Raw genomic sequence first — 25,487 nt, forward strand, 5'->3', positions numbered from 1 at the left:
TGTAAATTCTGTGTTTCTCTATAGCTTTACCATTGAGTTAGCTTTTGAGCCAAGTCAGCAACACTGAATTCTGTAAAACTGGAGTTCTACACCAGATCTTGAGATAAATTCCTGAGTAAATATGGCATAAATGTGTTGGAACAGCGATTAAGACATTGGATTTGCATTTGAGAGGCCACCAGTCTAAATACCCACCTCACTACTCAGATGTGACACTGACTCGGCATTGTTATTGCCACATGACTGCACAGTTTTTATGGCCACAATTGCAAGTACTGAATGTGGAATGTGTGGTTCCAACATGATGGACAACCTGCCACAGTGCTGTTGAAATAAAAAGTTAGGTGAGAGAAAGATTCCCTGCTCGTCTCACCTCTCACAATGGTGACCAGAACTGTTCACTTAGATTGTGATTTGTCACTGTGGATTTTTTTTTTTTTTTTTTTTTTTTTTAGGGGTGTGTCAAATCTTGTTTTATGTGAACAATCCATTAACTCAAGGCAGAAATTAGATGTGTCATGGGTCAAATTCAAGAGGAACTCTGCTCTAGTTGTCAAAAATTTTATCTGTAGCATGCAGACGAAGCCACGACATTTGCCTGATATTTTCTTTCATGTTTAATCGCAGCCATTGTGTTTCATACTGATATAATAATACTACCAATTTTTAAATAAATTGTATTTTTGTTATTAAATTAAAAATTGCATTTTTATGGACCCCCCCCCCCCCCCCTGTGTGTATGAGAGATAGATAATATATATAAAAAGGGTTCCATAACTCTTGCAGAATGGACACATAATCCCTTATGTCAAAGCAGTAGGTGGATCAAAACAAAATGTCCAGACACTCTGTGACCAAAATGGTACTGAAACAGAGGATGACAGACTAAAGGCCGAAATACTAAATGTATTTTTCCAAAGCTGTTTCACGGAGGAAGACTGCACTGTAGTTCCTTCTCTAGATTGTCGTACAGATTAGAAAATGGTAGATATAGAAATAGACGACAGAGGGATAGAGAAACAATTAAAATCTACTTCTGTATCTTCTGATAACCACGAAAGAACACTGCAAGTGAGGGGGGGGGGGGGGGGGGGGGGGGCGGCAGAAGAAGAAGAAGTAGTTTCATTTGTAATCAATCTGATCACTGACTTAATTGTTTGTTTTCCAGTTGATTCTCTCAGTGTAACAAAATGTTTTCAGCATTAGGCTTGCTAAATGTTCAAAAGCAGACTCAGTGTGTGCTACATGATGAAAAAGTTGATTCAGCAGTATTTGTTTAAAAACTAAAAGCTTCAGTAAACAGTTGTTTAATAGAAAAATATCTTTTTTATAAAAAAGAAAAAAACCCACATTTCATAAAACAATTACTGTTCCATAATATCGCAAGATTTCCACACAAAAATGAACAATTTGGCAAAAATTGCATGAAGTTGATTTGATACTAAAGTGTCTACTTATTTAATCCAAACACTGAAATATGCTACAAAATCATCAAAGAATAAACAATTATGGGAAAAAATAGGTGCTGTCCCTCACATTATTCTGACTAGATTTATACATATGTATGTTTCAGCACGGCAAAGATCTAATTATGTCATCGTACATTATTTACATCAGTCAGTAGACCATATGCATTTAATACTGCCAAATGGCATACAAAAATAACTTTACCCACAAAGCTTAGTTGCAAATCTGTACCAACATGTAGACAACGTGACAATCTTATTGGCAAATGCCAATCCAAGACCAACCTTATAATCAGAAAAAACATCTTCCAAACTCTAGAAACAAACTGAAGAACACTTCAGCAAATGTCATTTTAAGTTGTAGCAACCACTACATCCATCACACATCACCTGCCCTGGGAAATGCCACAATCACTTACAACAGTCCTGCTATAATGGCATTTACAATAAATTTTCATTGCAATTATGTACATCGAGATACAAGTAATTCCATAAAGTAAGTAATATAAACAACTGTACCATTTAACTTGTTTACAATTCTTTATACACAAAATGGAAGACTATACACTTCCCTTGTGCAAAAATATTTTACACCTTTTTTAACGTAATTTAATTTATTTTGTTGGCATAGAAGTATGTGCAAGCTGTCTGCCTGAAATTAATCAACCTGTTATTTTCCACGTGAGTTCACATAATGACACACTAATAAATACAGAATATGACCAATTATAAATTAATGTGCGTGCACGATGGGATATTTCAGAGCCAAATGCCTAAAGTAACAAATCAGAAAATGTAAGTGCATTTTAAGGTAATTTTTACCAACAATCACTCAGACAACAAGTTTTTTTTTAAATTTAAGATAGGGAATAAATAAAGTGGAAAGTGACAATTTTATGTTCTTATGCAAAAAAATCTAACAATATATACTAATAAATGCGAGATGTCTCAAAAAAGTAGATATCAGTAAGTGGAAAATAAACACCTGTAAATGCTTAAATTGACATCTTTGGTATCTCTCAGTTAATACACCCGAAAGAGCACAGAGTAAGTAGAACTGAAGTAAATGGAAGAGATCAATGTTCACAACAGATTAAACAGCATGAAAGCAAGGCACAAGGTACAGCAACAGCACAGTAACAAAATATTTCATTTCTTCCAATCGATGGCCCATCCAAATGACTCAGTAACTTTAAATACAATAAGTTCTTTAACAACACAATTAACTCAGACAGAAAAAATGTACCTCTTTAAATAACACGGGATACAAAATGAAAAAAAAAGTGTCTATACAGCATGAGAAAAATACAAGCAGAAAAAAGATATTTTAAAAAATATATTTATGGCAGGTAACATATTTATGTAAACTTCTATAATGCATTTACAATATGTAACTCTCTAGACCGTAACAAAATATTCTGTTTCTTTTTTATGTTGGTTTCACATTCAGAACATGATAGGTTTATCTTTGCACTGGTCGGCGACATACGACGTGAAACGTTTCAGGAACTTTGGGTACTCCCGCTTGTATACAGCCCTCAGCACTGATGCTGGTGCCCAGCCTCCAGGATTCACTGTTTACCAACACAAAAGTTAATACTGTTATATGGAATAGCTATTATCGAGTACACACTGGATTTTCTGTCAAAGAATAAACTGAAGTCAACTATCAAACTTAACATACACATAACTAAAATTCTAATGAATGTCTGCGTGTATGAAAAATTTACTTGGGATCTGATTAACAGAGCAATAAAAGAATAGTATATGAAAAATATACTATGGATCTTATTAACACATCATGAGAAAAAGAGCTTATGGAGCTAACTAACAAATTTTATGAATGTGTATTCTTCAAATGCACAATTCGTGGAATTATATCATCATTAAATGAAATGAATAATCTTTCTTAATTATGTACATAACACTGATATGTTTGCTTGTCCATAAGTTTTTGTTCTAACACCATAATACTTCTGAAATAATAAAAACTAAGACAGGTTCTAATTTAGAATGTTACAGTGAGGAGAAGGAGTATATTTCTTAGAATGTGTATTTCATATTGACTGTGGCAGATGTGATGATTATTAAAATTCCCCCATGAGAAAGATCTGGGTAGCTCAGAGCCAGACCAGACATGTTCAGGCTGCTTGATAGCAAATTGTTGTCTGAATAAGGTAAACATACCACATCCAGTTTTTGTACTGGCTGACTATAAAGTTTTAATCTTCCAAGAAGTTTAATAATAATATACTCTTAATTTCAGTACCATAGGCACCTGAGGAGAAAATTGAAAATTTGTGCCAAGACTGCAACTTGAAAGCAGATTTCCTTCTAGTCAGGAGCATTCACATCCCTTTCAGGCAACTGGCCTCAGCAATAAGTTTTTATACATACATATAAAATACTGAATCAAAGATTTACTGCAATAAGTAACAGTCACAATTAACTTGTCGTCTGGTATACTTTTTCTACCTGGGTACGGAGGGAAGTCGAACAGTACTTAGCACACTAATTTCGCTTTAAACAGGACAGACACAAGTCCCTGCCAAGACCTCCATAGTTAGGTTTGTGTGATTTCTAAAATTCACGTAAGGCAAATGACACAACAGTTTCTATGAAAAGGACACTGTTGATTTCCTTCCGCATCCTTCCCACCCAGAGCTTGATCTCCATGTCTAATGGACTCAAGGTTAATGGAAAATTAATCTGCCTTCCTTCCATGTGGGGAACAGGTTACAGAGGGCTCATGAGATAGATACCAGATGACTGAAGCATGGAGTCACACATCAATAACAAATTTGATTGAATGAGCAAAGATTCAACTTCTTATTCCACTGTAAGGTTTTACATTTGCCATTTGTTTCGTATTCAAGCTAAAAGTCTGTCTTCTAGAATGACTCTCTTTACGCATTGCAATACCCTTAACTTTGACACTTTTTAGCAAAGGTAAATACTGGATCAGGACTTTACCCAGGCATTTTGCCATTTGAAGGCTGAGTTATGCCTGGTTAGCTAAGTTGGTAAGAGCATTGCACTCAAAAGATGTGGGTATAGGTTCAACCACCCTTTTAACCTGATGGGAAGTTTCAAAACGATGCACTCTGCAGCAGAGAGAAAGATTCACTTTCCAAGCCCTCTAGGCTATGGCTAATCCACTTCTTTGCAATACCCTTTCTTCCAGAAGTGCCAGTCCAGCAAGGTATGGAGGAGAGCTTCTGCAAAGCTGGGAAGGTAGGAGAGGTGACGGAGAGTTGTAGGTCACACTCGGATGGCTCAGTCAATAAGATCAGAACTCACTAAAAGCGAGGTTCTGGGTTCAAATCCTAATCCGGCACACAGTTTTGATCTGGCAGGAGTTTTTCATTTTTAGTTTTATTATGATTTACAGTCACCTTTGACACTGACTTCCCAGAAAATGTAGTCTCGAGAGGTTTCTGGTTTTTGTTCTCTGATAGCTCAGTTTTTTATGTTAACATTATGAAGAAGATAGATTGCTATTTCATCATACGGTGGAGATGTTGACTTATAGACACACACACACACACACACACACACACACACACACGGGTTGCTGAAGCCAGTTGAGAAGGTGTGTGTGTGTGTGTGTGTGTGTGTGTGTGTGTGTGTGTGTGTGTGTGTTGTCTACTCCAGAAGAAAGCCTTTTGGCTGAAAGCTGTCTTGTTTAACATTTTGTGTGTGTGTGTGTGTGTGTGTGTAATCCAGACAAATGCCTCTTGGCTGAAAGATTACTAGTTTAGCAGTCCTTTTGTTGTGCCTCTCTGCGACTCAACATCTCCACTGCATGGTGAGTAGCAATCTATTCTTTTCATAATATTAACATTATTCCATTTGGATTTTCCATTACTAAATTAATGTTAGCTAGATTTACAAGTAATTGTATTTTTAAGGAAAATCTTAGACAATAGCAACAATCTTGTGTCAACCAACCAAAGTATCCACCTGTATAACACAAGGAGAAAGCAGGACATACATGTTCAACATGCACACACAACACTAAAACAGAATGGACCACTGCAAACTGGAAACAGACAAAACAATAAATGACACTTCAAAATTTAAAACTGCTGTCCATAATGCAAAAATGTTATTACAGTATAGATGAATATCTCGAAATATAAAAATTTAGTGCCAAGGTTAAATATAATGTATGGAAGCTTAACCTTCAGTTGTGATAATATTAAGCCTAAATCAATGTAAATTCTTGATGATTTAAAAACGTGTACTGTAAATCACAATGACTTGTCCAATATCACATTGTATACCTTGTACAACAAATGATCAAAAGGACCAATAAAAATGTAATGTAATAATCTTGAGCAGTGGAGGCCAAATTAACTGCCAGATGAACTACAGGAATAACAATTCATTCATCTTATCTCCAGTTCATTAAAGCAGTGCCTAAATTATTTTAAAACTTTGACATATATAGAACACATTGCACTTTCTTTGGTAGGGGCAGATCATTTCTCTCTTTAATAGAATACCCACAATATATATAATTGTTTCTGAAGTAGTAGGCTGATCACACAGAGAGAAAGGTTCAACAGATCTTTACTGGGTGTACACGAGTCAAGTTCTTAAGAAACTCAATATTTAGTTAAGTAGTTTTAAGAAATGATTTGAAAGTCAAAAGCATGAAAGCCAACTGTGACAACTGATAAGATAACATAACTTCCACTGAAAGCAAGTTCAGAAATCACTGCAAGTGCATGGGAAACATACTTCAAAAACTGATATGGATTTTCCAAGTTTCTGCTACCTGCTTTTGACTGGGCTAGTAATTTACCAGTTACAGGCTAGTAATTTATCAGTTACATAAACTAAGAATGGATTGAATATGTAAGACACATTACAATACTATGCAGAGAATCTGTCCAATAACATGAAGAAATCTACTAAGTGACAAGTGTTGTTAAATGGACCACACAACACACTGCAGTAAATTGACAATGTGAAGAGAAAGTAAAATGTGTAATAAACAAATTTTGCCAGATGATAACTGGATATAAATTGAAAACAAAAGTGGTAGTCATGTGAATGTTTGAATCAAAATTGTATGTATTCGGAACTAATTATAAAATGCCTAGTAAAGACATAGCAAAACATTATGGAATACAGCACAACAGTTATTCAACTATCTTATAAATGTTTGCAAGAACAAAAAGTTAATAGCGGTTTTTGAATAGACACAAAATCATCATCTAAAGAGCTTGTAAAGGAGGTAAAATAAAGAGTGAAAAATCATAATGGTTTAATGAACTTTTTATTCATACAATTTAGACTACTGCAGCACAAAGCCTGAAACAGTTGGCTGTGAAGATTTTATCATGTAGTCTCTAATTACCGAACCTCCACTGGAAAGGTAAACAGTACACAGAAAGTTTTCAACCTCAAAAATGTCAGAAAAGGTCAGACAGTGGATGTAATTGAAAGCAGCTGCACCTCTATTAGAGGGAAAAAATACCCAGAGAAATGCTGAAAGAGACTTCAGAGAAGCCCAAACTGGTACAATCTATTGCAATAAAGAACTGGAAATGTCTCAAGAATACGGACAGGACAAAAATACCACATTAGAATAAAACTGTCTATAAAACAATGTAGAAAATATTGACACAACCACTACTCATTGTGTAATAAATGTAGAGATGATGATTTTTATGATTTTTTAAAACCATGGTCTAAACATATTTCACAATTCATCACACTGGAGAGAACACGGTTATCGGTGCTTGCATCATCTCCTTGAGGAGCATTTTGATTATGTGATCAAGAGAAATATTCTACAAGAACAATATTGCATTTCACATGCTACATATCACCTAGTGTGAAATGAGTTTGTATCTAACAGGAATTCTGAATCACAATTAATATGGTATGCATGGTACATGTTCAATGCTTCACTATTTTGTTTGAAGTGATTGTTGTTGTGGTCTTCAGTCCTGAGAATTGTTTGATGCAGCTCTCCATGCAACTCTATCTTGTGCAAGCTTCTTCATCTCCCAGTACTTACTGCAACATACATCCTTCTGAATCTGCTTAGTGTATTCATCTCTTGGTCTCCCTCTACGATTTTTACCCTCCACACTGCCCTCCAGTACTGAATTGGTGATCCCTTGCTGCCTCAGAACATGCACTACAAAACCGATCCTTTCTTGTAGTCAAGTTGTGCCACAAGCTCCTCTTCTCCCCAATTCTGTTCAATACCTCCTCGTTAGTTATGTGATCTACCCATTTAATCTTCAGCACTCTTCTGTAGCACCACATTTTGACAGCTTCTATTCTCTTCTTGTCCAAACTATTTATCGTCCATGTTTCACTTCCATATATGGCTACACTCCATACAAATACTTTCAGAAATGACTTCCTGACATTTAAATCTATACTTGATGTTAATAAATTTTTCTTCTTCAGAAACACTTTCCTTGCCACTGCCAGTTTATATCCTCTCTACTTCGACCATCATCAGTTATTTTGCTCCCCAAATAGCAAGCCTCATTTACTACTTTAAGTGTCTCATTTCCTAATCTAATTCCCTCAGCATCACCCGACTTAATTCGACTACATTACATTATCCTCGTTTTGCTTTTGTTGATGTTTGACTTATACCCACCTTTCAAGACACTGTCCATTCCGTTCAACTGCTCTTCCAAGTCCTTTGCTGTCTCTGACAGAATTACAATGTCATCGGCGAACCTCAAAGTTTTTATTTCTTCTCCATGAATTTTAATACCTACTCCTAATTTTTCTTTTGTTTCCTTTACTGCTTGCTCAATATACAGATTGAACAACATCGGGGAGAGGCTACAACCCTGTCTTACTCCCTTCCCAACCACTGCTTCCCTTTCATGTCCCTCGACTCTTATAACTGCCATCTGGTTTCTGTACAAATTGTAAATAGCCTTTCGCTCCCTGTATTTTACCCCTGCCACCTTTAGAATTAGAAAGAGAGTATTCCAGTCAACATTGTCAAAAGCTTTCTCTAAGTCTACAAATGCTAGAAAAGTAGGTTTGCCTTCCCTTAATCTTTCCTCTAAGATAAGTCGTAGGGTCAGCATTGCCTCACGTGTTCCAACGTTTCTGCAGAATCCAAACTGATCTTCCCCGAGGTCGGCTTCTACCACTTTTTCCATTCGTCTGTAAGGAATTCGCGTTAGTATTTTGCAGCTGTGACTTATTAAGCTGATAGTTCGGTAATTTTCACATTTGTCAACAACTGCTTTCTTTGGGATTGGAATTATAATATTCTTCTTGAAGTCTGAGGGAGTTTCGCCTGTCTCATACATCTTGCTCACGAGATGGTAGAGTTTTGTCAGGACTGACTCTCCCAAGGCTGTCAGTAGTTCTAATGGAATGTTGTCTACTCCCGGGGCCTTCTTTCGACTTACGTCTTTCAGTGCTCTGTCAAACTCTTCACACAGTATCATATCTCCCATTCCGTCTTCATCTACATCCTCTTCCATTTCCGTAATATTGTCCTCAAGAACATCACCCCTGTATAGAACCTCTATACTCCTTCCATCTTTCTGTTTTCCCTTCTTTGCTTAGAACTGGGTTTCCATCTGAGTTCTCAATATTCATGCAAGTGGTTCTCTTTTTCTCCAAACGTCTCTTCAATTTTCCTGTAGGCAGTATCTATCTTACCCCTCGTTAGATAAGCCTCTACATCCTTACATTTGTCCTCTAGCCATCTCTGCTTAGCCATTTTGCACTTCCTGTCGATCTGATTTTTGAGACGTTTGTATTCCTTTTTGCCTGCTTCACTTACTGCATTTTTGTATTTTCTCCTTTCATCAATTAAATTCAGTATCTCTTCTGTTACCCAAGGTTTTCTACTAGCCCTCATCTTTTTACCTACTTGATCCTCTGCTGCCTTCACTATTTCATTCCTCAAAGCTACCCATTCTTCTTCTACTGTATTTCTTTCCCCCATTCCTGTCAATTCTTCCCTTATGCTCTCCCTGAAACACTGTACAACCTCTGGTTCTTTCAGTTTACCCAGTTCCCATCTCCTTAAATTCCCACCTTTTTGCAGTTTCTTCAGTTTTAATCTACAGTTCATAACCAATAGATTGTGGTCAGAGTCCACATCTGCCCGTGGAAATGTCTTACAATTTAAAACCTGGTTCCTAAATCTCTGTCTTACCATTATATAATCTATCTGAAACCTTCTAGTATCTCCAGGGTTCTTCCATGTATACAACCTTCTTTCATGATTCTTGAACCAAGTGTTAGCTATGATTAATTATGCTCTGTGCAAAATTCTACCAGTGGCTTCCTCTTTCATTTCTTAGCCCCAATCCATATTCACCTACTACATTTAATTCTCTTCCTTTTCCTACTGTCGAATTCCAGTCACCCATGACTATTAAAATTTCGTCTCCCTTCACTACCTGAATAACTTCTTTTATCTCATAATACATTTCATCAATTTCTTCATGATCTGCAGAGCTAGTTGGCATATAAACTTGTACTACTGTAGTAGGCGTGGGCTTCATGTCTATCTTGGCCACAATAATGTGTTCACTATGCTGTTTGTAGTAGCTTACCTGCTCTCCTATTTTTTTATTCATTATTAAACCTACTCCTGCATTTCCCCTATTTGATTTTGTATTTATAACCCTGTATTCACCTGACCAAAAGTCTTGTTCCTCCTGCCACCGAACTTCACTAATTCCTACTATATCTAACTTGAACCTATCCATTTCCCTTTTTAAATTTTCTAACCTACCTGCCTGATTAAGGGATCTGACATTCCACACTCCAATCCATAGAACGCCAGTTTTCTTTCTCCTGATAACTATGTCCTCTTGAGTAATTCCCGCCCTGAGATCCGAATGGGGGACTATTTTACCTCCAGAATATTTTATCAAAGAGGACGCCATCATCATTTAATCATACAGTAGAGCTGCATGCCCTCAGGAAAAATTACGGCCGTAGTTTCCCCTTGCTTTCAGCCGTTCGCAGTACCACAACAGCAAGGCCGTTTTGGTTAGTGTTACAGGGCCAGATCAGTCAATCATCCAGACTGTTGCCACAGCAACTACTGAAAAGGCTGCTGCCCCTCTTCAGGAACCACACGTTTGTCTGGCCTCTCAACAGATACCCCTCCGTTGTGGTTGCACCTACGGTACAGCTATCTGTATCGCTGAGGCACGCAAGCCTCCCCACCATGGCAAGGACCATGGTTCATGGGGGGAGGTATTTACTATTTACACAAAATGTCAGTGTAGGCTTCAGTTTAGAAGTCTAGTGCTTGGCATTTTCCCTGCAACACCTGCACGCAACCCCCACCACTACCACTCTCCCCACACCTGCGTTGTTGACTGCTCATCTACTGACCATGTTATTTTCTGCATGCACTCTACCATCCAGCAGTGGAGGTCAGAAACTAAAATTTGTCCTTTTTAATATTTCATTTGATATAACAGTCTAAAATCATTGGCAACAATCTTCACAATCAAAGAACATGATGGACTTTTCTCAGCTCAGCCCAACTGAAGAAATGAATAATTCTTGTTTGTTTCATTTTGTTTTAGGGCGCATAAAACAACTGGGGTCATACGCGCCCGAGTCAAAACTATAGAACACAAACACAGAGAGGAAGGAAACAACGATACGTCAGTCCCAACGGATAGAATAGGAGACAGCTAAAAAGAGGCATGTAGAAAGAGGGCTAAAAAACACAATACATACAAAAATGGAAGTCCGTAACTAAAAATTAAATGGCCTTCGCCTTACTGCTTCGGTGGATAAAAAGTAAAAAGCGGTAGACAGCCCGCGCCTCATTCACTAAAACAACGGATAAATTACAAGGCAAAGCCAAGATGGAACATAAATTAGTAAAAAAAAAAAAAGGGCATTCCAGCAGGAAGTGGCAGACATTGAAAATTTGGGCTCAATGCATACAAAGAGGTGGGGTAGTGCCACTGAGCAAATGATGATGGCTAAAAAGGCAGTGCCCAATACACAGCTGAGTTAAAATAATCTCCTCCCGATGGGGCGGTCGAGAGGAGGTCGTCCAAGAAGCCAGGAGAGGCTTAATAAGTTGAAAGTTATTCCTGTGAAGGAAGGACCATTGGCGATGCCAAAGGGACACCACCTCCTGACAGACAGCAACACAGAGATCATCAGAGGGAATATAGGTAGTCGTGGGCTGAGGTACGAGGACTGCAGCCTCGTTTCCTGGCAGACCAACATGACCAGAGACCCACAGAAACATGCCATTGGCTCCACCAAGAGTGAGCGAGTAACAGTTTTCCTGGGCCCGCTGCACTAAGGGATGAACAGTGTACAGCGCACAGAGACTTTGGTGGGCGCTGAGTGAGTCTGAGCAGAGAACACAATTGGGAAGGCTGCAAGAGAGAGGTGCTGCATCATCTGAATGTGGATGGCGTCTGGCCCTGGGGCAGAGGATCGGGACGAACTGAGAGCATGATCTAGCTCCCTCATAGTAAAGGAAGCATTGTAGCACTCATGGTTCTGAGAAGAGAAGGGTATCATCTGAATCTCCTTCACTCGTTTCTGATGGATGAAGGCAGGGTGATAGTGGGAAGAGCTCGAAACTTCTGCAAAATGGTGGCCCAAGGTGTTGGAGATAGCAGTAGGGTCCACGATGACATCATCAGCCGCTGTCAAGACAGAAATTGGGGAATGTCCTTCATGGAGCGAGTGGTAACAAGAACAGAACTATAGATGCCAGACACAAGAACACAAGGTTTGTGACTAGCCAGTAACTTGTGAGCTACTGGGTAAGGCACTTTTTCCTTTACCCGTATCTCTTGAATGGCCCACTCATCTAGATAAATGGGACAATCCCGAGAGGAGGCGATATGGCCGCTATTGCAGTTGATACAGTGGGGAGAAGGAAGCAGACATTTGCCCTCGTGCATCCCTGCCACAGGTTACGCATTTGGCTGGGTGTCAACAAGATGTTCGAGTGTGGTTGAATCAATGACACTGGTAACAGGGCATCAGATTCGGAATGTATGGCAAGACTGTGATAATTTTATAGCTTGCTCTGATCTTGGATGGCAGCACCACCCTGCCAAAGACGAGGAAAAGAGTGCGAGTGGGCACCAAGGAGGAATCGACCTTCTTCATTACACGATGGACAGCAATGACACTCTGATCAGAGAGGTAAGACTGTATTTCAGCCTCAGTTAGACCATCAACTAGCCTGGTGCAAATTACACCACCGAAAGAATTCAAAGTTCTATGTGCCTCGACACGAACACGATAACTGTGGAGAAGCGAGTCAGCAAGCAGTTGTGTTTGAGAGTCAGAAGCTGTCCCCAAAAGAAGAGTGTCATTCTGTATACGGGAGCAGGATTTGACAGGGCCAGCAATTGCATCAACACCTTTCTGGATAAAAAACGGATTGATCGTGGTGAAGGACCGACCGTCTTCAGTATGTGAGACCACAAGGAACTGTGGTGCAGTGAGAAGGATCTCTGAATCATTAGCCTCATAACGTTTACGTTTTGCAGACGTTGAGTGGAAAGATGATTGACTCATAGCAAGGAAATCCCCCATGACTGCCACCATCTCCGTTGGTGAACTTCTTCCAACTGGGGGACCCCTTCACAAGGGGGCACACCCGCCTTAGGTGATTGACCTCAGGTCACACCTCCTGAACACCTGACGGAGGGGCCAACCGACAATTTGGGATGGTTACAGCTCAGGCAGTCACCCCTCTCTGGGCCTGGCCTGTACCAGGGAATATGTGCGAACCCTACCTACCGACCCAGTGCTGGGAATTACGCATTACACAGTCACCTGTTACGCGGCCTTCAGGAGTGTACAGCGAGGAATAAGAAAAAAGAAGGTCCTCGAACACCGAAGTGGAGGAACGAGAGGAGAAGGGAAACAAAAAAAAGGAAAAGGGAGCCAAAAATAAAGTATAGACTGTTCGCATGTCAGCAACAGAATGAAGAACATTCCCAATAATACCACAGACATGTTTCCCAAGGGAGGGGAACAACAATAGCTAGAGGATAGACATGCAGCACGTAAGGGAAAAAGTGCAGCAGAGGCTGGGGGCCCGTGGTAGCCAAGCACGAACCCGCCAAAGAGTGACGAGCCCCCTGGGGCGAATCATTCTTGTTATTTTCATGAAACTCTTCTCCTGTATGATCTCTGAAAAACATGTCCGACCAAGTGTTGCAATGCTGCTGTTCCCTATTAGTTCCAGTCTACTGTTGGTATGAGACAATTATGAGGTCCTTTCACTATTATTTAAGATGAGACCACTGTACTATAAAGATTACAGAAGCAATCACTGACAGTATGCAGACAGAAGAGCTGAAGAAGGAAGTTTCTCTGCCCACCATTGCTATCAGTATTAAATCTCTCTTTTATAAATATTTTCTTATTCAATATAATTAACTTACCACAATTTTTACATACTTTCAAATTTAATTCAAAGTAGAAAGCCACTCAGTGTTGATGCTTACCTACTGAACAGTAAGTTACTTTACATGTAATGTTATCCCTTGTTATCTTGGCATCATCCTTTGGTGGATCCACCAAAGTTTGGCAAACTAGGCACACAGTCAGATAAATCCGTACACATTTACTGGTATTTGCCTGTAAATGAAAACAAACTAGTTAGGGTACAACACATACACGAGAACTGTGAACAATGAATTACCCCATGACTTGAATATTCCCTGACAAAACTGAATCTTTGATGGCTTTAGACAGATAGTGCTAGCATATTAAAAAGTTTGTAAATATATAAACTCTCTCATGAGAATTGTTTATTTAAAAAGCATATTACAATGAAAAACTTCCATCAAAGAATACGAGTACATTGCTCAAGTCCTAGATGTTACAAAAGGTACACAGTCAGAGCCTTTTGCAGAAGAGGTCAACGATTTTGCAGGTCACTGTGACCAGAATGTCACTAATTTCTTGTATTGCATTCATTATTTCCTTATGAATATCATTATGACACTGTCAATTGTAAAACACAAAAATTCTGTGCAAACATTAATTTATGTAGATGAGTACATTAATAAAAGCTATCTGTAATTAACTGCTATATGATCACCAGATGCATTTCTTGATTTCACAGAAAAGAAGTGTTGGTGATGAAAGGCAAGTGTAAGATTGTGATCTGTTCACCACAATGCATTTCATCCTCGTAATCTTTGGTCAAGTGTGCCATGCTAAATCTGCCAGCCAGTTGTGATGGAACTGCAATTGCAATTAAAGTTACACCTTCTTTGTAATTTTGTAGTGGAGACAATATAGCACTGTGTTAAGTATAATGAAAAAGATTAAACAATACCCAGTGTAGCACAGCTGAAAAAATTTCCAAGAATCATAATTGGGGTTGTGAAAAAATTTAAAAGTTGGCACAAATAAAAATTTTGAGAATCTCATGCATTGAATGTGACGGTCCCAACCATTTTTGAGTTGCAAGTGACTGTAGGTTCTCTGCATGCAGAGCACAAATAGACACAAAGCTAGAAAGAAATTAACATTATTCCAGAAAGTTTGAGCTAATGATAACAGTAATGTGTTGGAATACACTGGAATTAGAGAGAGAGAGAGAGAGAGAGAGAGAGAGAGAAGGATATGAAAAAAATAAAACATTAAAAACCATCCAAGATCACCTTTTTTATCTTCAGGTCTTAAAATCTTTTTGTTGTAAAACATATTCATTTTATGCTGACCTAATGAGGGTTGCCACAAGTTTCCCCAAGTGAAATTCCCTGATATTTCCCTAATTTCCAGATAAGTTTTAGCATTTTTCCCTCACAAATTTTGAGATCTCAAGGGCAATTTAAGACGTAAGTTGACAATCTGTCTTTGCAGCTATGGCACAAGAAACAATGGTGCAAATGAGGAAATATCTAAAAAAGACTTGCAAGCAGATGGTGTTTCCTGGCGCGAGCAAAAATCTTAAGTACTAATATCAACATCTTTTATAATGAACTATTGTTAGATGGAGGAAGCAAGCTAAATGGTGTACTTGTTTCATTATAACCACTGATGTTATTTTATTTCAATAAAACAAAGCACATTTGGTGACAAGATATGCATTTCTTTGGAGTTCGCAAGACAGATTTAAAATATCTTCACTGATTTGAGAAGTAACCTCAGAAAAAAGTAGGCCTCTTGGAAGAAGTGTACATGGTGTGGAAGAATTGTGTAAACCAACACTGTAGCCGAACGCCAATGAAATGTTTGTTCTACTATGTTTGTTACTGTCAGTTATTGCCCGCTGTGTTATATCTATTATTTTACAGGTATTGTATGATTTTTCTTTTGAGAAATATATTAGTACATAGAATAGAAACCACCAGCGACTGAGAATTCTCTTCTTGTCATCCATACTTTCTATACGCCACACACACACACACACACACACACAGACAGACTTGGCCTGAGAGAGATCGGTGTGACTAGATCTGACCGGCAGGGCCTGCACATTAGTGGAACTGAATGGCTTCAGATTGGCAGGCCCGATCCATTACAGATACCTGCAGAATGGCCTGCAGTTTTGGCCGGTCACAGAAATCCATTGGTGTGGCCGGTTATTCACAAGCCACAGACAGAATGTTGATCAAATGAGACCACAGTGATCAATCCATGCAACAGATAACTTGTTCAAATACTGCGAGAATCAATAATAGTGAGGATAGGTAACAACTCACAGTAAAGATGATTGCTGAGCCGCAGACAGGCACATAGAAAAGGCAATCACGATATCACAATTAAATTTTCATCCACAGCTTTTGTCAGAAAGAGAGCACATACACATTCACACAATCACTCAGGCACTGATGCACACATGATCACCGTCTCCTTCCGCTGTGTCTACAGTCTCTGAGAATCAGATCCAAAAAACCACTCCTCATGCTTCCCTGCCTCTCGTCAGCAGCTGCTAGGCAAGCAGCAAGAAGTGGTGGCAGCACTTACTGTAAGTTGAGGGGAGTGGTAGAAAGGGGGGAAGTAGCAGTAACGAGGGAGTAGGGAAGAGGCAAACATACTCAGCTGGACCCAGCCAGCAATGATGCATGGCATATCAATAAACATACCATTTCATCTAATGACACAAATTTTTTTTTTTGTTTGCAAATTTCTGTGAAGAAAATAAATTCCTCAGATCTTTAACAAAGCTGTAATTGTCTACAATACACTACAGAGATGTGGTGATAAGTCAATAGTCTTCCCATTTCCCCAGCTCCTCTGTTGTGCAGTAAAGTAGATGATACATTTGTAACAGACATGAGTAGTGTGGCAATGCTCTAAGACAACTTTAGCACATTACATGGAGGGTGAGGGGTGAGGATGAGGTGTGTGTGTGTGTGTGTGTGTGTGTGTGTGTGTGTGTGTGTGTGTGTGTGTGTGATGTTCTGCCATAATGCACAATTGCAATGTGAATTTGGAAGTTTGAAGAGTCAAGAATAGCTCAGAAGAAACAGCTATTGGCACCAAACGGTCTGCATGTACGCCTGCCATCGAAAAGACTCATATTCATTCAGTTTGAAAACTTGCATAGTCTGTGCAGTTCTTGCATTAGCATGCTCAAAGAATAATCCATTCGCTTTAATTTTATCCGTAAGAACTTTACATGGTACAAGCAATTGTTCCATCAAGTCTGTAATTCAATATGTCTGGATGTCCAATGACCAAGCTTTTTTCAATTCACTTCAGTGGTTACATGGAAAAGCTGGACTTCTATCACTAGGCTCAAGGAAACCCTGCGCATCTTCACCGACTTACATTACACAATACGAAAACAACCATTATGGGTTGCAGTGTCATATTGTAAGGTAAAAGGTCCTTGTTTTTAACGATGAATGAGGCACTGCCGTCACTGTGATTACTGAACATTATGTCAACATGGTACAGCCATTTCTGGCTCCAAGACTCCATACATAACTAAATTTTGGGATTCAGCACACCTGTTTCATAAGGACCTAGTTCAGTGCCAGTCTATAGCAGTAGTATAACATCTGTTTGGAGATCACATAGTTTCCAGGAACACTAAAATCACTTTTCCATCCTGGTCTGCAGAATTCTATGTTCGACAGTGTAGTGTCAACGAGCAAGGGGAGCACACAGACATGTGGCAGAACTGAAGTATGTCACTTTCCTCCAATGCATACGGTAGCTGATGTTCAAGATCAGCCTCTCCACTACTTGTCCCCTGTATCACGTTACAAAGGAGCAAATGGAAGTAATCATAAGTGAATGAGAATCTGCGAACAATTTCATAGCTTATGAATGCTATGTTATTACTTTTATGGTGCTAATAATTAGCACACAAGATACAACACTACACAGTTAGAGACACAACACAAAACTTTGTACTACGAGAGGACTATTTTATATGGTGAGTGGCTTATTTAAGGACATAAGTACAATGGCATAGGAAAGGAAGAGTTTAGGTTTCTCAATTTGTACATACACATACATAGCGTACTTGAAACTAAATTGCAATTCCAGATTTTCTTCGTATTAGTCCAAAACTTTGTATATATGTCGGCTGATACTTTTTGCTGGATTCTCATACAATTGCAGAGGAATTTAAAAGCAGAACACTCATTACACAGATGACTAACATAACATGAAGAAAGGCTAGAATTTACTCTCTTGTTAATAGCAACTGGACACATTTACGTCAGTGATTGTTTCATATTCCAATAGTTGCAGTGACATACATGAAGCACCTAAGAATTTTATTAAAATATTGTAAGGAAGATAATGGCAATATAATATGATTAATTAAATGTGAAATATTCATGCGACCTGTAACACAGGCTACTTGATACAATCTACTATACATGTTAGTCGGTTACAGGACAGCAGTGCTAACATCAGCCACGTAATTACGAGGGCTATTCAGAAAGTACGGAATGTTTTGGCATTTAAAAAGAAAAACAAAGTATAAGAAATACATTTTATTATAAAAATCTGAAAGAGCGACTGACATACTACTTTTCCACATAGTCTTAAAACACATTGAGGCACTTATCATAGCAGTGGACAAGCTTCGAAAGACCTTTGTTGTAAAATTCTGCCGCCTGAGACTTCAGCCAGTGCGTCACACCCACCTGGAGTTCTGCGTTGTCATCAAAGTGCTGCGGTGCAAGCCAGTTCTTCATCTTGGGAAACAAGTGGAAGTTGCTTGGTGCAAGATCAGGGCTGCAGGGTGGATGAGGGAAAATATCCCATTTGAATGAATTAATGAGTTCTTTAGTGTGGTTTGCTGCGTGAGGTCGAGCATTGTTGTGCAAAAACAAAATTTTGGACGTCAAGCTTTCCTCGACATTTATTTTGAACTGCTCTTCTAAGGTTGTGCAAAGTTTGACAGTACTGGGCAGAATTTATGGTTACTCTACATTCGAGAAAATCAATAAGAAGCACACTTTGCATATCCCAAAACAATGTCGCCATCAACTTCCTTGCTGACAGTTTGCAAACATTTTCTTGGTTTTTGGGGGGGACCTTGTGTGCCCCCACTCCATGGACTGTAATTTTGTCTCGCAATTGACATGTTTCATCCAAGTCTCATCACTGGTTACCATTTGACCCAGTAATGAACACCATGTTTGTGGTAGGCCTCCAGAAAAGTCAATGTTGCCCCCATTCGCTGTTCTCTGTGGTGCTCTGTAAGCATTTTGGGCACCCATCGTGCACAAAATTTGTGGTAGCCTAGCTTTTGAGTGACAATTTCGAACAACGAAGTCCGTGAAACTAGTGGAAAACAAAGCGAAAGCTCCATTATTATGAAGCGACGGTTTTCACGAATCGTTTCATCAACTTTAGCAACAAGATCGTCAGTCACAAAGCTCACGTGTCCACTTTTCTCTTCACGATGAACATTGCATGGGTTCAGCCATTTTTGAACCAAATGCACCGCTTCTGGATGGAACACTCACTCATTACGTTGTTTCCATACACTCTGCACAGTTCACAATAAATTTCTATAGATTATAGAGCACAGCAATCAGTCATCCTTTTTTCGTAGGTTTTATTACACAAATCATCATTGATAATGGCTAGGCACTAGCCGAAATTTGGATTTGCGTAATAAAACCTAGAGAGAGAGAGAGAGGAGGGGGTGGGGGGGGGGGGGGGGGGGGGGACTGATTGCTGTGCTCTATAATTTATAAATCACATAACAGTCACTGAGTGCACCCATTTCCCAATGGAAGATAACCTGATGAAATTTCTATAGGTTTTAGGTTTTTTTCCAACAAAAACTGTATCACAGACCACACCTCACAACTGGTGGGATTTTCAATTGCTGCACACATTTCAAATTTCAATACCGAAAAAACCAGATGCGCAGAGACATTCCCAGTCACGGATGGAGGCCGACTGAGCTGCTGAGCACGCACATACCAAAATATACGCGATCAGCGCGTGCCTAGAGGCGTCAGACAGAAATGGTGTCAGGTATGGCAAGGGGTTACTTGTGGCAGCATGCAGGGATGTGGTGGGGAGAGGGTGCACAGCTACGTGCAGATGGGACATTAGATGGACGACAGAGGGAGCCTCATTAAAAGTTTGCAGGCCAACATCAACATACTGCTACAACAGTTTACTGTTGAACATCTACAAGCAGTAAAAATTAACCACACAGTTCTTGCCGCATATTATGGTAAGTATTGAACAGACACTGTCTTTATTTTAGCACACGGCCAATTACACACGTCATGGTAAAGAGGATGTATTGTTGTTGATCTAACCAATGCAGCCTCCTTGTCTGAAATTCGGCCGTATACTGACTGTCTCGGAACCAAAAATCGGGCCCTTATATTTATAATCATAATAATAGGCACTGGAACTGCACATTGTTTGATGTTTACTTTTCAGAAATTACAATTAAAAATTAACTCATTCAGGGTGTATACATTATTGTTGTTGTTGTTGTTGTGGTCTTCAGTCCTGAGACTGGTTTGATGCAGCTCTCCATGCTACTCTATCCTGTGCAAGCTTCTTCATCTCCCAGTACTTACTGCAACCTACGCCCTTCTGAATCTGCTTAGTGTTTTCATCTCTTGGTCTCCCTCTACGATTTTTACCCTCCACGCTGCCCTCCAATGCTAAATTTGTGATCCCTTGATGCCTCAGAATATGTCCTACCATCTGGTCCCTTCTTCTTGTCAAGTTGTGCCACAAACTCCTCTTCTCCCCAATTCTGTTCAATACCTCCTCATTAGTTATGTGATCTACCCATCTAATCTTCAGCATTCTTCTGTAGGACCACATTTTGAAAGCTTCTATTCTCTTCTTGTCCAAACTATTTATTGTCCATGTTTCACTTCCATATATGGCTACACTCCATACAAATACTTTCAGAAACGACTTCCTGACACTTAAATCTATACTCGATGTGGTGTATACATGGAGAAGGAAAAAAATTCCTGGATTTTTCCCGGATTTCCTGGTTGAAAATACACTTTCTCCTGAGTGAAAATACATTTTTTCTGTGTTAAGTGACAGTAAACTTTTCCACGGCTCTGTAAAACTTATCAATCCTCTGATGCCTTATGGTTTTATACACAGAAGTAGAATTTCCCGGCACTTTAGAAAATGAAACTCAGGGGAAAAAAAACATGTTTTGGAAAGATCTTTGATGTGCAGCAACATGTATGCTGCAAATTTTCGTGTTATGAAGGTATAAATTTCAATTCCATCAAACACCGCATGTTACTTTCCGAAGCATTGAAATCGAGATTGTGACGCGCTTTTGTAAGCCAGTCACAGCTCATGTCACATGATCTCGCCAGCTAATGACAGCATAGGACACGTGATGTAGTAAGCCAATAGCAAGATCACTCTTAAATAGGGTGAAGAAACAAATAAGAAAAGGTAATGATTTAAGTTAATAGATGTATTGCTGCTAGAAGAAAAGCAAAGCTTTCACATATAATATTGGTCTGGAAGATTAATAAGGTGCAAGAGACGCTAAGCTTCCCCATATAACATTGATCTTTTTTGACTTTAAGATACATCACATAAATGTGCCAGTAACATTTTTAATAACGACGTAAATGTCTGATCTTCTGGGATCGAAATTCTTCTAGAGGGTCGTCCACAAAGAGCTGTTTTTTAAATGAGAGTCAAACGCTCTGTGATTTAAGAAATTCGTCGTACATTCTCGCACATAATTCATCTTGCATACAAGGAAATTTACTTTGAAAGTAAAGCTTTTCAAGACACCATTCGCAATATTTTCCCCTGACCTGTTAGAAATTGATTCGTTTCAGCAGTTGCCAGAGAGCGCCAGATAACAGGCATCATTGCGCTTGCGCAGCTACGATGACGCAGGAAGCCCGTATGTTTGTACATGTAAAACATTGAGATCTTGTATTAAAACGAATCTACTGTAAACAGCTGCCACGTCATGCTCATCGGAAGCAATTTGTTGTTAAGAAGCATTGCATAGTCTTCATAAAGGCTTTGACACACTTTGCTGTTGGCAGACGCTTGTATGAGCACTGTGTTACGTTGTTGTATATGGTGCATTTCCTTTGCGACTTAAGTTTTACTTTCGTTTTTTGTCTCTCGTTCATGTTTTGTTGCTGCAGTATTATTCTGCTTCATAGAGTAATATTCTTTGTTAGAGTATTGGATCTTAGCAGCCAAAATCACAAAAATTTAACTGAAAACTAAAACAATGAAAAATTCCCGTAATTCTAAAAAATTTCCAGATTTTTCCGGGTTTTCTCCCGGATGAAAAAATTCCTGGTTTCTTCCCGGATCTCCCGGGGCGTATACACCCTGTCATTAAATTAACTGAATACATCAAAAAATTCCGTCTTTTTAACAGTTTCTTCTATTACAAGAGTTAGGCCAAATTATTTGTTTAAATGATGAAATTAATGGATATAGTTATGCAAAGAATACTTTGGACAAAACTGGTAATTACTTTGGAATTAAGAGCTAGCTTTGCTAACATGTTTTTGAATAGAGCCAAATAAATACTTAAAGAATGCTATTAGTTGTTCCTCCAAATGTTTATACTTAGTACAGAATTTATATTTGTCTATAAGTTAACAACAGAATTTAAGTTATGAAACAATTACAGATTCCACCCTATAATGAAAGATACTAACTAGGAATAGTCAAAATAAATTAGAAAATCAATTACATACATAAAACTAAGCACAAAATAAGATCTGGTGCTATATTCTTTAAGAACGAGTGCCAACCTTTCTCTTTTGTGAGAATGCAGATTATACTCATGTATGTTAAAGGTAATTAGTTAAAAGTGAAAAAATGAATTTTAAGAAGGCAGATGGCAAAACAAGAGGGGAAAGTAAAAATATCCCAGCTTGCTTTGTCACAACGCACAGACTTGAAACACAGTCATGAACCTTTCCTCCAAAAACCTTAGTCCCACAGCAGTATCAATTCTTTTTAAAGGCCTTACTTTTTGCCCCACTTCAAATTCAATCATGCTGGACTCATTAAACACCTCCACTCCTTCTCCTGGTCCCTACAGTGGAAACACTTTTCCCCCACCAACCTTCCCAATCAGACTCCACCCAACCAATGCTGAACCCTGTCCGACTCAATTCAATCTCCATCTGAACGAGATCCACCTCCACTGCCCCAATTATACCCCGTTAACTTTCTAAATTTCTTGACCTCAAGCCTTGCCTCACCATCATTTTCCACATCCCTCAACACACAAACTAATCTCATATCCACCACCTAAAAACTGATACTATCTCATAATCCTACCATCTGACAAATGCTCCACCGTTTTGGTTTTGAGTCACATGGATTATCTGGCAGAAAGACTCCGCCAGCTGTCAGATTCATCAACCTACAAATCCTGCCACAGTTACAAAATTCCAGAAATCCAACATGATCTCCAGTCTCTCCCCACCCCTACCACTACCCGCACTCCTACCTTCTACACGCTTCCTTCAATCCATAAGCTAAAGCACTGAGGACGCCCCACTGTGGCCAGTTACTGTGCCCTCACTGAGAGAATTTCCGTTCTCATAGACAAACACCTTCAGCTTATTATCCGAAAACTACCCTCCTATATAAAAGATCCCGTAACCAGCATTATTCTTCGGAGAAGTAGGTTTTGGAGATCGACGGAGCTGGCAATCCAGAGATTGGCCGTGCAGATCAAGTAAGTCAACTGATGTGAAAGAGGTGTGAATTTTGCATGCAATCCAATTTCGCACCACACTCCAGGTCGTTTAAAGTGTGAGAACGTGGTGACCAGTGGAAAAGACTTCAAAAAACGGGAATTTTGAGAGGAAATCGAAGCAGAAGATATGATGTGTTGCCATAGCAACCAGGTATAACAAGACAAGAGAACTGTTTCACGGAATTGGATTCTGCCTAAAAAGTTCAAAAGGCAAAAATTCATAAACATAACACAGCGAAAGACGTACGAAAGTAATAATGTTAAAAATACGGAAAGAAGACCTCGGCGTATTAGACTAAGATGAAATACGACAAGAATAATTCATTGAAGAAGATCTGGTGTGGGGAATAAGTGGCTCTCACTCACACCACGGGCACACAGTCATGGAAACTAGCCTAACTCTGACGATGCCGGCACCAGTCGCTGATCAGCAGTGCTGATTCCACATACGATCGCTGACGCTGAAACCAACATTCAACGCCTCCAGGGTCAGTGCAGTTCACCGGCGCTGATTACGCATCTGCTCACCAACGCAGCTAGAACTCTACACCGGGTGAGGGCAAAACAATAATTGTTTGAGAAGAAACTGTTGAATAATAGACTGTTAGTATAGTTATTATACTCGATGCAGAATTTTTTTGATGATCACTAGATCAAAAACTAACAGAAATATGGATAAAACACAGAGAATTGGGGAAACTTCAAAACCAGCCATGGCAATGAAAGCAAGTAAGGAGGTGCCAGACTGGTCTGAATTAGCGAATTTGACCGAAACTTTAAATAATAAAATAGATAACCAAAGTGCAGAGTCAGCAGCTTTATGAAAGGAACTAAATGCAGCTTTAAATGATCAAAGTTTTAAATTAGACCCAGTAAATACTCAACTAAATGATAAAACAGATGACAAGCGTACTTCTTTGAGAAATGAAATAAGTGAGACTTTAAATGCCAAACTAGAAGCCCATTTAAATGAAACTTTAAATTCTCGATTGGATGATCAAAATACAACTTTAAATGCTCAAAGTTTTAAATTAGATTCAGTGAATACTCAAATAATAAATTGGATGTTCAGAATGAAATTTTAGGATTGTTAAGTGCTAAGGTAGATTAACAAAGTAAAGACTTTAGTAATTTATGTGAAGGTATGGGAAATCTGAAGACTGAATTTGATGCTTTAACTACTACAGTACAAAATTTTAAAATAGATTTGAAAGAGGAATTAACTATGTCGTTAAGCGGTCATGTAAACCACCTGTTCACTGACTTTAGTCAGACACAGAATAACCAATTTCAGGACTTAGCTAAAAAATTAGAATTGGATATTGAAGATAAATATAATAATGTAGAAACTGAACTTAGCGAAAAATTAGGATCATTTCAAAGTGTATGTAATGTTACGTTTGAGGCTGTAAGATATAGTTTGCACACTTTAAGAGAGAATGTTGAGAAGCAGGACAAATTATTACCAATAGTGCAACCGCAAATTGCAGGCGTCAATACTCGGGCAGATAACGTGGAACGAAACTTTAAAGAGAAATTAGCAGATTCAGATATGATAAAGGTAAGTAGCCTGGAGGAACAGGTAGATGAAATGAAAGACCGAAAAGTGGCCGTGAGAGTAACCTCTGACAACGTGTCTACAAATTTGTCTTCTGCACTTAACGATACCAAGAGAGGTATAGATAATTTATGGAAGGAATTCAAACTTATTCAGGACAAAGTAGATAACAGGGTGACTTCTCCTAATGCGGTATTAACTAGTGAGGTAATGACAGATTTACAATGGGGAGCCAATTCAGGGTTATCTAGGCAATTCCCTAAGTTTAAGCGAGACAGGGAAGTACACCTTACCCATTTTT

The 25,487-nt window shown here is 38.9% G+C and overlaps 1 protein-coding gene across 1 annotated transcript in view; it reads right to left on the minus strand.

Moving 5' to 3' along the window:
- Positions 1-1,291: 1,291 nt before the first annotated feature.
- LOC126483823 (ceramide transfer protein) overlaps positions 1,292-25,487 on the minus strand; it is a 203,827-nt gene continuing 179,631 nt past the window's right edge. The window contains exons 9-10 of the mRNA XM_050107021.1: positions 13,943-14,075; positions 1,292-3,040 (exon numbers count right to left, since the gene is read on the minus strand). Of these exons, the coding sequence (XP_049962978.1) occupies positions 2,913-3,040; positions 13,943-14,075 (261 nt within the window). The 3' untranslated portion in view covers positions 1,292-2,912. The remainder of the gene's footprint in view (positions 3,041-13,942; positions 14,076-25,487) is intronic.

This window comes from Schistocerca serialis, chromosome 6 (genome assembly GCF_023864345.2).
Source record: "Schistocerca serialis cubense isolate TAMUIC-IGC-003099 chromosome 6, iqSchSeri2.2, whole genome shotgun sequence".
In the NCBI taxonomy this organism is placed as follows: Eukaryota; Metazoa; Arthropoda; class Insecta; order Orthoptera; family Acrididae; genus Schistocerca; species Schistocerca serialis.